General features: G+C 39.4%; 1 protein-coding gene across 7 annotated transcripts in view; it reads right to left on the bottom strand.

Moving 5' to 3' along the window:
- The window catches only part of RAPGEF6 (Rap guanine nucleotide exchange factor 6), a 122575-nt gene that overhangs the window by 36905 nt on the left and 69544 nt on the right, over positions 1-16126 (bottom strand). For all 7 annotated transcript variants that reach the window (XM_058034974.1, XM_058034971.1, XM_058034976.1 and 4 more), the window contains 7 exons: positions 11039-11170; positions 3769-3952; positions 2782-2918; positions 2128-2286; positions 1758-1910; positions 1073-1237; positions 49-156 (listed from right to left, as the gene is read on the bottom strand). In XM_058034974.1, the coding sequence (XP_057890957.1) occupies positions 49-156; positions 1073-1237; positions 1758-1910; positions 2128-2286; positions 2782-2918; positions 3769-3952; positions 11039-11170 (1038 nt within the window). The remainder of the gene's footprint in view (positions 1-48; positions 157-1072; positions 1238-1757; positions 1911-2127; positions 2287-2781; positions 2919-3768; positions 3953-11038; positions 11171-16126) is intronic.

Raw genomic sequence — 16126 nt, forward strand, 5'->3', positions numbered from 1 at the left:
AAATATGCTGTACTAGAAAATGTAAAATTCATTCTTTTTTGCTCCTACCGTATCTTCCAAGTTCTTTTCAAATTCTTCCAGGAATCGAGTCATGGCAGGATCTCCTTCAAAGTCATTAAAATGATTGTTCACCCACAGTAACACTACCCTGGTAACCTGTAAAAACAAAATAAATTATGCATATATATATATGCATATAAAGGTACCTATGGTTCTTCTTCTATAAGCTTGAATCTATAAACACAGAGGAATACTTGGGTGTGGCAGAAGAACATAAAACAGATTACTGTATCTGATAGGAAAAAGACATTTAAACTTGAAATCATCTTCTTTTCCCCTTTATTTGTGGAAGCAAATGAAAAATTTAAAAACCCAATATTTTTATACCTAAAAAATACTGGCAACCTCACCCAGTACCTACTGGTGCATAAAATCCATCTTCACCTAAGCCTTCCTGGCACTGTTCACGAAAATCACCATTTAAAGCATCCTAATGATTTCTTTAAAGGAAGTTCTAGTTGTGATAATAAAAAGCTTTCTTCTAAGGAATTGTATTTAAGTCTTCAGATTGCTTCTGTAGGTGCTACAGAGTCACTATTATTCATGACAGTCAGTCTCACAACTGTATTATCCACCCATATTAAAAAAAAAAAAATCTAAGTCTATAGCAGTTTCTCTTCCAAAATTATACTATTTCTACTTTTGTTTGATGACACACTTCTCTTTATCTTTCCTTTTATTAAAAACCAGTAGCTGCCAAATTGAAAAGCATGGAAAGAGCTAAGAAGAGAAGCAGTAACCACAGCAGACCCTGCACAACTTCCTATGCAAAACATCCAGTGTTTTGACAGTATGTTGGACTTCCTCAGCCCAAGGCTAGAACACACAAAAACACTGGCTAAGAATCAACAAATTGGCACAAGTTCCAGACTATCAAGGTTTCTCATGAATGAACACACAGTTAAATAGAGTGGAACCTAGTTTTATTTATCTTAGCTTATCAGCAATACAAAAAGGGATCAATTTAAATATATTTTCACCAGAAATATTAATCTCTTTGACTGCAACCAACCTTATCCCTGAGGCTGTCCACTGTGAACCATTCCAAGAGTTTATTTCCAACTTCCAAGGGACTTGTTAGAAATGTTCTGTATGTTAAAAGAAAATCTTCGATGTAGGTTGGATCCACAATAGAATGTTCCTCTATTAAGTGCATGATGAGTCTCTCGGGTGTTGCCTTAAAAAAAGCAAATCAAAAAAATAACTGATATCTCTCACCACTACCTCTCCCTAAAGAGGAATTCAACACAAACCCACATGACCAGTATAATCCCATCAGAAAGTTCAGTTATGGCCAACTCAGGAGAAAATGCACCAACATGTTTAAATCAAATCCTCCTGCTTCTCTCAGCCCTGACATTTTGCATAGGTAACATCTGGCTAAAACAATTAGTAACTTCCCTTAATTTAATTTTTTGTAAGAATTTTAAGTTCCTCTTTCAGATTACAAAAAAATGGCCATAAATAGCCCAAAGGGTGCTCCCAATACAAAACTCAATGTATGTGTTGAACAGGTTACGACGTATGTAACTTTATTAAAGGGAAAATGGAAGTAAAGTTGGAATATAATACACATTCCTTCCAATCAAGTTTTTTGAGCTGACACAGACAAAACTGAATATGTATACTAGATTCAAATTTACTTACAAGTAAATAAAAGTTTAATTGATTAATGGAAAGCATAGAAAGAAATGTACCTTGATAACTATGTGTCCTTTCCTGGTTCCACTGCGATCCAGCTCCCTGTGCTCCTTCACCATCACAATTTCTCCTTCTTCCTCCACTTTGTGAGTGTTTTTTTCTACATGGTTCAGAATCCTCCAGTAGTCTTGCTGGGCTATACACACAAACTGTGCCCAAGGAGAACAACAGTGAATAACGTATCTAAAATATTAATGTATCTCCCAATCTCCAGGCTGAACAACCCCAACTCTCCCAGTCCCTGTCCACAGCAGAGGGGCTCCAGCTCTCAGAGCACATTTGTAGGTTTCTCTGTACCTGTTCCAATCTGTCTCTTTTATTAGATGCTTAAAAATAAGATATAGTTATACAGAATTGCAATCTTACCTGACAATCATCTACTTTGGTTCTGACCACTCCATTCATGTACTGTTTGTCCAGTGAGGGAGTAATCCCAAAACTATTCCCCATACAGAGACTCTCACTCTTCCCATCAGGATAGGTGATTTCTACTGTGCCATTTAAAATAACATACCAAGAATCAAGCTAGAGAAAGAAAAAAAAAAATTAAGAAGTGAAGCTAATTCAACAACTTTTGTAAGCTCTTACTCAGAAAGGCTCATTCTTGTAGCCTCCAGTTTGTTATCAGCACATCTCTGCAACATTTAATTCACCAACCCTGCACTGTAAGGCAGTGAGATATAAGAGATGGAAACAGGAATGCTTTTCAGCTTTCTTCATTTACTTCAGAACTGATTCTGAAGGGAGAAATACTGATTAATAGATTGCTTTCTTAATAAGTAGGCTAATTGCCATGATATATTTGTACCATTTAGTGAGAATGAACATTCCTTCCCTGGGCACCCATTTAGTCACTGCCAGAGATGAGTCTACCTCAGCCCTTCTGGGAGGGATGAACAGCAAGTGCCATTCCAGATGTCTTGATCCAAGCAGGAAGAGAGATTTCAGGATAGTGACTCAGGGCACCTATGCTGGAGCCTGACTACTGATTTCACACCTCCTCTGGCAGCAGAGACTTACTTCCTGGCCATCCTCAAGTATGATGGCTCCTGCTTGCTCCACGACTTCAAAGATCATCACTGAGCACAGCTCTCTCCTCACAGACATGGTCATGTTGGCAAAGGCGGGGAGTTGATGCATGAATTCCAACAATTGCTCTGTTGGACAAAGGAAATATTGGTATGATGACTGCAAGGCCCAGGGTTTCCTTGGATTCCTTACCCTCCACGAGTGTATTAAATGTTAGTTAAATTCATTTGAAAATTGAATTTAAATTTGAAAATAGTTCAGGGGTGTTACACTTCCCATTAGTGCCTGTGGCTAAAAAGAGCCCAGTGTGCACTTTGTCATCAAGAGCCAGAACTCAGCTTCACAGCCTCGCTGGTGTTCTGATTGACTCTCAGGGCAGCAGTCTAGCTAACAGTAAAAGCACTTCAGCTTCAAACATTTAGAAAAATTAAAAATACCCCTAGGTACAGTAATTATAAGCTAGACAGGAGCATGAAATGATTTTCCAGTGTTCAGAGACGCAATCTGAAGTACAGCAGAAAGCAAATTTTGCTATTGAAATTCATGCCAATTTCTAGTTAAACACTGCAGTAAATTATCTTCATTTTAACTGTTTTGCAGCTTACAGTTAAGTATACCTATACTCAGTAATAGTATGTTCTCTTTGCTATTTAATAACTACTTCAACACTTTCAGGCAGTCAGAATTACCTTGCTACATGTCCCATTACATCAGTGCATACAATGACTGTAAAACATCACATCTCCAGTATCACAAAGACTGTTGTTCAAAATACTTGGATTCTCAGAACAAATACTCTCTCAGATAGCAAGAGAAGACATCAATTAAGAGCATCAAGAGAGCAAAGTGAGACATCATTCCATTATTAAGATATACATTGAACATTAACTCATTAAACAGCTTTTGGTTATGCTTCTCTTACAGATGTTATATGAAGTAGCCCTATGTAAATTTTACTACTGTATTTTTCCTCCTCACCAATGTCATCATCAGTTTTATCTGCAGGCTCCTTCTCAAGGCACTCTCGGACAACATCTCGCCCCAGAAGTGGATCAGAAGTTCTGTCAATGTCTTCATCCTCCTCCTCTTCTTCATCTTCAGAGTCTACAGGAGCTTCCGGAAGACCCGTTAAATCAACATCTCCCATCTCACTTTCTGTAGCCTACAAAGAAAATGTCAGAGGGTTCAATGTCCTCAGTTCAATGATTTATGGTCTGAGGTAGCTAATTAAAAATATTAAATTCTGTGACCAACAAGTCAAACTAGAATCTCTAACAGCTCCCTTTCTGAACACTGAGGAAAACATGTTGTGCTGAAATCTACTAAATTTTCATTTTACAGCATTTATTCTCTTTCTTGTGAACTCCTGTGACATTGTTTTTTCACCATTTGAGTCCACAGTATTAACAAAATAGTAATATAGTTTAGTAATATCATTGGTTACCCAATGCCTGTCAGCAATAGATGACAACAAAGACATCACCCTGAGCAACCAAACAAGACAATGGTCAAAGAGTACAAAATAACAGCCACAAAAAGCAGAATCACATAGGAATCACTTGCACTAATTCCTTATGTACAGTTTAAATGATGTAATGGCATGAAAATAAATTTCCAAACAGATGGAAGGGGGAAAAAATGTAGTTTCAAATTCTCAGTTTCTACAGAGTAGTTGCTCAATCACTTTTTTTAAAGCTTAAGCCAGAATGCAAATCATTTTTCTGTTTAAATTCAGAAATTTGAACAACACGATGTGCCACTGAAAAGTACAAGGCAATTATATAGAAACTTGAAGAAAATGGAGTTTGTTTTTAAATGAGCACATTTACAACACTCACTTTCACTTTGAAGAAATCCTTGAGATTTTACAAAAACACTGAGCTAAGGTTTTTGCGCGTTCACAAAACATCCAAAATGAAGGATGAATTTGAACACTGTAATGGAGCCAAGCACAGCTTCTCTGGACAACCTGTTCCAGTATCTCAAAACCCTCACAGGCAAGATTTTCTTCTCTGTACCCAAATTACCTCTACCTTTTGTCTTTGTCACTACAGGACATGGTAAAAAGTCTTTCTAATAAATCTGCTTAAAGTATTGACAGGGTGCAATAAAGTATCCCTGGGGCCTTAATCCCTATTTTCTCCAATCTCTGGGGGCTTCACACAACTGCCAGATGGAGACTGCATGCCCAGTTCCACCAGCCAAGTCCCTCAGGGCCCTGCCATGCACTGCCTTGAGTCCCCTGGCCTTGCTCAGACCCTCAGGTGCTCTCAAACACGACCTTCTCTTCCCATGGCAAGAATCTGATCCCCCAGTCCCTGCCTTGATGTTCAGGGCATGGAGAGATGTGGGAAGAGCAACCTGTGAAAACTGAGATAAAAATTGCTGAGTGCTCTGCCTTCTCCATGTCATCAGTTCTCCTGCCTTATTTACTGGGGAGTGAAGCACAATTTCTATCCTTTTTTGGGGGGGTTTTAATTATTTGACTAATGTACCTGTAGAAGCCCTTCTGGTTTTTGACACATCCCTTGCCACATCCCCCTCCAACTGAGCCTTACCCTTCCTGATCCCAACCCTACACATTAGGGCAGTGTTCCTATATTCTTGCCAGGACACATAATTCCTCCCTGATTCCACCGTGCATTTTCTTCTTGTGCTTCATTTTCACCAGAAGGTCCTTACTTGGTCACTGCTCTCGGGCTTTTATGGCCTCACATAAAACAATATTCACTTAAAGTGATTTAATCACACCAGACTGCACGGTCTCCATCTCTCTACACACTCCATGCTGATGTGAGCTCCAGTACCTGCACAGAGGAACAGCTTTGTCATCCTACACAAGGAAAAAAAAACCTGGGGTTTATATATAACCTTAGAGCTTGCCCACATTTTGGTAATCAGCCAGCTAACCTAATAAATAAAGCTTAAACTATTTTAAAATATGTATTTCTTTCAGAGGAGGCTAACAATATAGAGAGGGTTAAATCTGTTTTACATTACATCACTTTATTGGCTTCTGTAGCTCACATTAACAGTTTTGGAATTAAGCCCAAGTGCTAATTGTACTTGGAGAGTCTCAGCAGCACATGATCAGTACAGCATTTTATTCTAGGACTTTTCTAGCATTTCTTCATCTAAATAGTCACAATTTATACCAACTTCTCCATGCTATGTCAAACAGCAGCACCAATCCTCACTTTGACACCCCCATGCTAAACCAGAAAAACTGAGGTTACAGGTTCTACAAAATCTTTAATATCCTACAGAGGAAAATAGGCAAATCAGCTCCTTTCTTGATAAATAAGTTATGACTTGATCAAACTATGAAATAGGAGCAGTTCCTCCAACTGTGTTTCCAAGATTCTGTGCAGATGGGTGACAGAATGCTGGCAGGTCAGTGCTGGAGGAACAGGAAGGATTTCACTCATAAAGCCATCTGCAAAAGTAGCTGCTCTTCCCAACCACAATGCTCCAGCTGTTGCCATTATCAAATACAAAAATCAATCCTAGCACAAACATTTATGAACTACTGATGTACAAAATGAAACCTGAAGCTGCAATCCTCAAATCTCACACAAATATGGATTTCCAGGATCAGGTCTGTGACACAGGGGTATCTACTGAAATATATATCCTTGATAAATATTTTATTGATAATCTATTTCAATATGGAAGCCTTAACCACAACTGGAATTACTGCTGGACAATGATGCTGCTGCCCACAAAGAGTACATACTCCCAAAGTGATAAATGAAGGATTTTGAAACAAGTGCAAGGGGAGAGAACTGACAGAAATAAACAGATTGAAAAAAACTGATGCAAACTGGTTGGTCACTAAGAGAAGATGATTGCCAGGTATTGATACAAGAAACTCATTTCTCTGAGTAGAGGTGAGACCCTCTCCAGCCACATCTAGAGAGATAATTTGGATTCCCTGTGTGACTCTGGCTGGGCACCTTAGAGCCTGTCCCATAAAAGGGCAAAGAAAGATGTTTTCCCTGTGTAACACCTGTCAAATTCTTTTTACCTGAGGACCCCTGTAACAGGTCAAAGCAGCTGTACCATCCTGCATTTCAACTGGTGTATGCACAACTAAACAGCTTCCCCTACTTCCAGCTGAGGACCATAGTTCTAAAATTAAATGTACTTCCAGAAAGGGACTGACAGAAAAAGAATAAATTCTTTTAAATTCCCCTCAAGCAAGAAGTTACTTGAAAAATTGTAGGGAATAACTTACTTTTTCTTTCTATAATTAAAAAGGGTTTGCAGCACAACAGAAAGACACCTGCTCTGCAGTATTCCAAGCAAGCTAGAATTCACAATACACACATTTGGACATTTTGGAGTCTGTGTTTCAGAAATCTCAAACAGGGAATAGCAACAGAAAAGGCAAGAAAGAAAAGCATAAATTTTCATCACTTTTTGCAACTAACTCAGGATTTAACACAATGTCTCCATAGCAGAGCTTATAGGCAGGAATCTTCTGCTGATCTCACTAAGCTTTATGTTCATAATTTCCTGTTTAACTGGAAATGGGCTTTACTCTGGACTGAGAGGCAGCTGGGACAAGTGAAACCTCATTTCAACACTATTGATGAATGCAGTGTACACAGATGAAGAGAAAATCTTTACATATCTTAATAAAACACTGTTTCATTCTTTGGTTCTACCATTCTAATCATGTTTTCCAATTCTAGAATGAAGTTTGTACTACTTACTGAAAAATTAATGTCAAGATACCATTAATTCAAAAGGTCATTTCAAGGTTGCATTAATCAAAATTATCCAGAATATTAGTGACACTAATGATACTTCTAAAGAGTTTAGCATGTAAAGCCTAGCATGATACATATGAAGCTGACTGCAAAAGCAAAGCAGCATTTTCCAAACACTTTATGAAAAGCTGTATTTTGCTGTACCAAAAATGCTTTCAATCATTGAGTCAATACATCACACCCAAAATGTAGGTTTATTACATATCAAATATATTCTCTACCCTCATAATATGATGACTATTTGGGGGAAACCACTTTTCTTTTTTGTGATTTCAAAATCTGTCTATATTGATGTGTTGCTGCAATATAATGCTGTGTTAAATATTGTGCAATGGCATTATTACTCAACATTTATCTATTACTAAGTAATACCTAGAGATCTTTTATAGATTTGTGACAAATAATAAGAGAATTCTCCATCACTAACTGTTACAGCTACTGCAATAAAACCCATAAAATACATAAATGCACATAAAATACATCTTTTATCAGGTTACTATCTGCATTAGGCATTAGGCATCTTACATTAGGCATATGAGAACGAGATAGTAAAAATTCACTAAAAAGTTAAAGGGGAGAAAATCACTGAGGATTGTTAAGGATTTCCCCACTTCATGCCATGTCTTCTCTTCACCCACAGCTTATCAAATACTTGATTTTGTAATGCAATCTTTCACAGTTAATGTCACTGTAGCTCTGATCATACATGGCTGTAGAATTATCTCTCAATATCTCACTCATCAGTGATGAACACTGGTGACCTGCCTCAGCATCAGCCTGGCCAGCCAGGAATTCTCTAACAGATGTCCTCATTTCCTTCAGGATGCAAAACCAGACAGGTGAATGTCACTGAAAAGGACATTCTTACCTGAAAAGTCCTAACTCCTAAAAATTAATATAAAATCTGCAGTCATTTTCACATTAATTATTCCTTAGTGTACAAAACACCTTGCACCACGGCTTATTTGCTACAGTGCACATAAATATGTTACTCCATCATTTCTTTTATTTATATAATTTTTATTTGTTTAGCAATTATGCTCTTTTGTCATTTATGGATGAGTGGATATAAGACAATTACCCACACATGATAAAAGAGTGTTCTCTTATTACAAGGTATCATTGCTAGAGTGATTTCTTTGTAATCAATAATATATTTTAAGTGCTTTTCACTTAGAGAAACCTCTCCAAACTACTCAGGCAGGCAACTCAAGCACCCTGCTGTTATGGCCCTGCAGTGCCTTTTCCAGTGCCAGTGTCTGTGCAGCCGTGGGATCTGGACACTCTCAGCCCTACCTCTAGCCCTGATGGCAGCTTGTCCTGGGGTGAGGTCCCCATCACCATGGCTGCTCCAGGTGAGAAGATGCAGCAGCAGCAATGTTGTGGCCCTGCTGAATCACCTTGGCAGCCTTTTCCAGCCCCAGGGCTCCTGGAGCTGTTGGCTCTTGGACTCTCCCAACCCTAACCCTGACCCTAATCCTCACCCAATCCAATTTTATGGGTTTTCCAGATCAGAAAGATGTGGGAGCTGCAATGCTGGGGCCCTGCCAGCACTGCTCTGGCAAACCTTTTCCAGCCCCACTGTTCTGGAGCTGTCAGCTCTTGGACTCTCCCAGCCCCAACCCAAACCCAACCCTAACCCATCACCATGGCTGGTGCAGATCATAAAGATGCAGCAGCAGCAATGTTGTGGCCCTGCCATGATCTCCCTGGCAGGCCTTTTCCAGCCCCAGTGGAGCTGTAAGCTCTTGGGCTCTCTCATTCCTAACCCTAACCAAACATCAGTTCTGACGTAGTCTTGATTCAGAAAATAAGAAAGAGTAAAAATAATCAAGATACAGAACACCATCTTCCAGCATAGCCTCTCAGAAATAAGAGAACTCATGGAGCATCTTGGGGAGACTGTCTCAAGAATGCCTGCCAGCTACTCCTGATCTAGCTGGCAGCAAGCAAATCTAAAGTAGTGAGGTTGTAGATTAAATAGGACAAAAACACAGGGACACTTCCAGTGTTCTAAAGTAATTTTTGCATTAATGTCTTATTTTTCAAGTTCCCTAAGCAATATATTGCTGTAAACAGGTATCATTAATCTGTTTCCAGTATAGAAATAATATCCAGACAGCACCTAAGCAAAAGGAACAGGTTACACCTGTTACAAGTTACATCAAAATCAAGCTACACCTACACCATGCTCAACAACTGCTGTATATTCTGTATTGTGGCCAGACTGCAACTTGGAAGTGGAAAAGCTGTGAAACTACTGATCAATATAAATCCAAGCTGAATGCCCTCATCAATCAGGGCATAAACACCCATGAAATGAGCTCTGTGATTTGACACAAGACAGGTAACTTATTAAGTGTATTATCAGTAAACAAATGAAGCTATCTCTGGCTTTCAGCCAGCTTCTCTCAGGAAGCCACACTAGAATTTCCACAGTCAATTAGTGCAAAGTGGGTTTATTACCACACTTTTGTTTGCAGAACTGAACATCTGCTATTAGCAATAAATATAAATAATCAAGGACGGTATTGGAAACACCAGGCTGATTTCGAGAGATTTGTTTCATTTCAGAAAAGAAAATGATCCCATGAATCAACAACTGTTACTTTTAAAAGCCACAGCATACTTGGTGGTACAGAAAGATGTGAAAAGCGACAAAAAGAGCTTTACAAGCAGCAGCTTGTTGCATTTCTGTGTCTGTGGGAGTGATGAGCCCCATGGGCAGCAAGGGATAGGTGGAAGCATCAAGAGGGTTTTACCCATCTTGGATAAAGGGTCACTCTTCCTGTTTATGGAATGGTTTTAACACCAAGGAAGGATGTGGCATCTCAGCACCTCAGGACTGATGTGCAGAGTGACTGAGACCACCCTTGGGGGGCTCGGGAGTCCTGGAATGTTGCCAGAAGTGTCTGGTGGCTGGACTTTGATCCTGCACAGGAGACAACACCTGTATGAGGATGGGAGGATTTCACTGGGATAAATGGTGAAGGGATAAGTTAATTAGAGAGTGAAACACAGGGTTTAAGATTTCTGTACAGGGGGGTCTAAAGAAGTAAGATGGAGGAATTGGGGCGTGTCCTGTCCTTCTTCTTCTTCTTCTTAGCCTCCATCTTCTGTGGTGATGTTGGCACTTTGGGATTGGTTATTACTAAAGGTGTACTGGTCAATAAGGGTAAAAGGTATTGGGGAAAATTGATAAATATTGTATATGTAATTTCGAGTATAAAGATAAGTGACCGCCCCGGGGGCTCTCAGTGTGCTCATGGCTGGCTGCTGTGCAGACCTCTGTCGGGCCAAGAGAAAATCTTTTAGATAAACAACTAATAAACACTGGAGACCGAGAAAAAACCTGAAGCCTCTTCTCGTCCTTTGAAGCACGGGCTGCCCAAGGCCACCCCCGAGCCTTTCCAGGCCATAAAAACAGCCGAGAAACCGACAGAAGGAGAGCTATGAAACCAAAGCAGTCTTACCTGATAGATATCCGAGAGGCTGCTGCTCCCAGAGTCGCTGGCAATGCTGCAGCCGGACTGGCTGGAGGGGACGTGCGTCACCTGGGGATGGGGATTGTCCGTCAGGTGCATCTTGGTAAGGTCAGCTGGAAGCTGCAAATAACAGGAATTTGGGGAAAGGCAGGGAAAAGAAAGGAAAACAAGATGTGTAAGTTTGATTGGAAGACAAAGTTTTTCATAAAACTTTGGTTAGGTGTTTAAATTTGTATTTGAATTGCTGAATTATTGAATCAAAATCAAACAGAATTGGAACCTGCAACTTGACATACATACATTTTGAGAAAAAGCTAGTTTAGACTAAGCTGACCCAATCATGCTTCACTTTTCATAAAACTGATGGAAAACAATGCACCCTTTTATAAAACAAAGGTCCTGGATATTTACAGCTAAGTGACACACCCAAAGATGACAAATATATGATGCTGGCCAAACAGCACACAGTATTTAACCTTAGCTGACATTGCAATCCATTATGAAGAAGCAGGATTCCTCCTTATAAGTTCAATTTATGAACCTTAGTTCAGGAATAACCTTTAGAAAATATCAATGTAGAACAAAAAGTAATGTAATCTAAATAAAACATTTGATCTGCAAAGGGCTTTAAATTTCTTTAAAGAAATGAGTACACAGAAAAAATATTATGCATTTTAGCTACAGCTATGTACAACAGCACCTCTATTTTATAAATCTATCTGTAAATGAACACATATGCAGATATCTGAGTGCATAACTCAAGTTCACAAACATATTCTTTCTACTAAAAAAAAGCAATAGCTTTTAAAGACTCAGAACTGCATGGGATACTGTCAAATGAAGTCCTTTAATTCAGCTGCTTGTTTATTTTTTGTCACATATAGTTATTTCTAAAATATTGAATTATTAAACTTTAATAAAATTTAATAAAATTTAGTTTTTTAAAATTATACTCAACTATCTGAAAAGCACATTGTATCAAGGAATCATAGATTCTCTATGTGCCTTTATCGTTTTTAAATTATACAATTTACATACTATTTCTTTTTAAAAAAAGTTCTGAGGCAGAAAATGTCCAAAACTACTCCAACAGCATCAACTGTTGTCATAAAAATTAAAATATTTCTTCTGTAAAACAAATCAAATGCCCCACAATCATGTCAGCTACTACATACTCAGTCCTACAAATTAAAGGACCATACTGGAAAATACTCCTAGGCTGGTATCAACTTTATAAATACTGACCAAACATTAAGAGAAGTGATAAACAGGTTTTGATTCACCATTACAATTCCATGTTCATTATCTGAAGAACACACAAGAGAAGTACTTCATCAAACACCAGTTCAAATATTTTCTGAAAACAAGGATGGCACCAGAGGTCTTGCCAAACCTCCCCCACAACCAGGGAAAAAACTGTTGAGACCCTCTGACAAATGCAGCATAATTTTAGTGTCAAAATTGTGATAAGGAACATGAAGGATCTTGCATCCCTTGCAACTCCCAATGACATTCTCAATGGCAATCACTACTCAAACACAACAATCCATGTGGGCTATGAAAGAAAACATTACTCTTCCTTACTACCCTAATTTTTACCTTAGTCTTGCTTTGTTTTTTCTTAACAAAAGAAAGTACAAAATACCCAACCTGTAAATTCATATCTATGGTCACATGAAAAGGAGAAAGTCTGAAAAGGAAAAAAAGATGCTAAAATCCCACAAAAAAACCCATTCAAGCAAGGGGGAAGAAAGGAGGTTGGCAGAATGAGGGTTAGGGAACTTCAGTTGCAGCGGGCTTGATCTAAACACAAAGGAAACACAACATTTAGAGCCCATGTTTAGCCACCAGAAAAAGTTTTACAGGCTGAAAATACCTATTTTCAGGATTTGAGAACAGCAAAAATGTCAAAGCATTCAGATGACAAAATTCAATCCAGGGGCCAGCAGCACTGGGGAAGAGCTGATGTACATGGAAGAGCTGTGAGCACATGGGGAAGAGCTGATGTAACACCCAGGAGTTTTAGGAAATTACAGAACAAATCACCCCACACAGATTCACTGACTCTAGCTTAAAGCCCACAGGTTTGCTGCAAACTCTTCAGGCTGTCCCCACCTTTATAACCTCCCTATTCCAACAAACAGCTCTGACTTCAGCTTCAATCTTTTTGTCCATGATCAAATCCAATGCTGACTTGTGGTAACACAGACATAAGGAAATTTAATTTAAGCTCCCTTCTATCCAGATTCTCAAACCTTCAAAACAGCTCCAGTAAAATAGTGAGCAGGAGGAAGATTAGAACCAATTCTGCAGGATTTCCCAGGAGAACAATGGCAGGTGCTGCTCTTCACCAACAACTGGCGATGTTAAAGCCTGTTCTGGCTCAAAGACACCCCAGCACTCACACATATGCACTGCCATGTACAGTTTGTCTTCTCTACTTTATTTGAGATTTTAAGATTCTTGTGATGAACACTGTCTCCCACACCTATGGGGTTCCACCTGGTCTAGTGGAAGGTGTTCCTGCCCATGGCAGGGGCTTGGGACAAGATGAGCTTTTAGGTCCCTCCCAACACAAACCATTCTGTGATTCTGTAATTCTAAGCACTGATGGAACAAGACATGGCTCTCAAAATAAATAGGTTATGCATATATTTTGTGTGTCATTTTCACAAACACCCACTGATGATCAAAGCACTGCCAGCCTTCTCAAAGGAGTATTTCTAAACAACTAATTAATCAAAACTTCTCTTCAATCCCCCGCCAGCACTCCACTTCCATCACCTATAAAGCACATGGGTATGTATGTATGATGCAAAGTCCTGCTGGACTTTGCAATATATTCTTGCAAAAGACATTTAATGCAAGTTAGATGCAAAGAAACATCCCAATATCTCTTTAAATTTGAGAGAGAGATAAGGTTTATTTGAGACAAGTGACCTTTAAAGTACTGCTTGCCACTCTACTTGATCTCTCAAAATAAATCACAGATTCTGCCTTTTGTATGGCATTTTTATTACCCAAAGTGATTGTTCTCTCTTGCAGAGCTCACCAGGCAGCAAGATACAGAGAGGATGTTTCTGTACCTACATGACAGCGGACACAGGAAGCTTTTGCTGGTTGTGGCTGGGAAGTTGCTGCAAGTGACATAAAATTGTCTTAAATATTGGTGGCTGTGACTTTTTTTTCTGAAACTTAGAAACTGTTGTTACAAGAGCATCAGTATCCTGAAAAATCCTGTGTTGGGAAACAAGGTCCACACAGCAATGTCCAACTATACCCATAACAGATGCTTTTGGATGCAGATGTTTAGATCTGCACTATCTTCTGGCTAATTATGTGCCCCAGCACCCCAGACAGGAAAACCACAAACATTCTGATAAACACTCCAGACTACTTAGTTGCTACTTTAAACCACAACAATTCCATTTTTTCACAAGAAGGGATAATCTGGAATTGTAATATGAGTGCATCTGACATGCTGGCACAGCCTGTCCCTGCATCAGTGCCAGCACATCCTTGTGACTGACCTTTCCCAACAAAGGGATATTTAGGAACAAACCCCCCGTTGAAATGCCACACTGCAATTCAGAACTGTACCAGAAAGAAAGTTAAGAAAATAGAAGTTATCATCAGCACAGCCACCTTCACTCTGCACCCCCTCAGAGTCAGGAAAACACAGTTGGTGATTATACCAAAAAATCCTGGATCAACTAGGAATTTTTAAAGCAAACTGCAAGAGGAAAAAGGAGAGAAAAAAAGACTAAATCCTTCAAAGCTCATTGTAATGGTAGCATCAGCGTGCCATGCCACACAAACCCAGAAGCACCAGCAGCCTAGACTTGTTTTTGTTAAAGGAATTTGAAGTTTTGGAAGATGGTCCACAGGCTGATTCCATCTCATTTGTCAGGACACAGCCACAGGCAGTCACCTCAGCCAGGTAAGGGAGGAGGTGGTGGGAGAGCACATGGGAGTGTGAAAGCCAGCACTCAGTAACATCTAATAAAAAATAAGATGCACAAAATACTAAACTCTCCCCATAGCAGACTTGAAAACCTGAGGTGGAGACTCCAAAGGTCCACCAGGAATTTTGGCTTTTTCCATCCATTTCTTGGGTGCAGCCACCTAGCACCAATACAAGGGGAAGCAGCACTCCTGCTGCCAAACCAGAGAAACTCCAAAAAACTCTGCAAGCCCCAAACCTGTCCTTTCTCCTATTACATAATACAAAGTTTACTTAAAAGGAGTATTATGTTTTATTATTTTTGTTTGTTTTTTTAAAGAGACATCAGGACATCTTGGTTTTATACAGAATTACTGAATTTCTAAAAGTAGTTTGGTAACAAGAGCAGAATAATGATGTGATGGTTTCTCCCTGAGACAGCTGAGGTTTCCCACTGTGCTCCAGCAAGGACAGTATAAAGTTTAACAAAGGTGAGTAGAAGGTTGTGTACCCACACCAAGTCTCGTGTCTGTAATTTTGAAATTAATTGGAGTGTAAGCTCTGATCCATGGCACAACTCACAGGCCAGCAGACAAGGACAGTGCGTCTGCAGTGACATTTACTTCCCACGTAAACACCATTTACTCTCAGCAGTGAAGTCACACAGAATACAAGGGAATTAAATTAAAACCTAATTTTGCTATAACAGACTTTCAAGATTGCACATGCTCTGTCCAACAGAGCAAATGACGTGACCTTTGATGAGATGGCCGCCCATCAACTCGTCTGAAAAGGACACAAAGTGATGGTCAGCCTGAGGACAACCTCCCTTCATGTTCTCCCTACAGAGGGTTTGCTAAAAATAAAGGCTATAGAAAGCCACTGCAGTGTTTAAATGGAGTGAAAGGCAACCACAGAATTCAGAAGTTAAGTTTCGTCACAGACTGGCCAAACTGAGACATTTCTAATTCCCTTTTTTTTTTCATGGAAAGGAATCAGTAGAACCTCTTTTGGCAGAGACCATGCTCTTCATCCTTTATTTCCATAGAGATTTACTTTAGGATTTGCTGGGCTCTCTGCCCTAAGGAAAAACCATCTCTGTTCCTTTGTGCTACAAGTTTTGAAAGTAAGCA

Source organism: Melospiza georgiana, chromosome 15, assembly GCF_028018845.1.
Source record: "Melospiza georgiana isolate bMelGeo1 chromosome 15, bMelGeo1.pri, whole genome shotgun sequence".
NCBI lineage: Eukaryota > Metazoa > Chordata > Aves > Passeriformes > Passerellidae > Melospiza > Melospiza georgiana.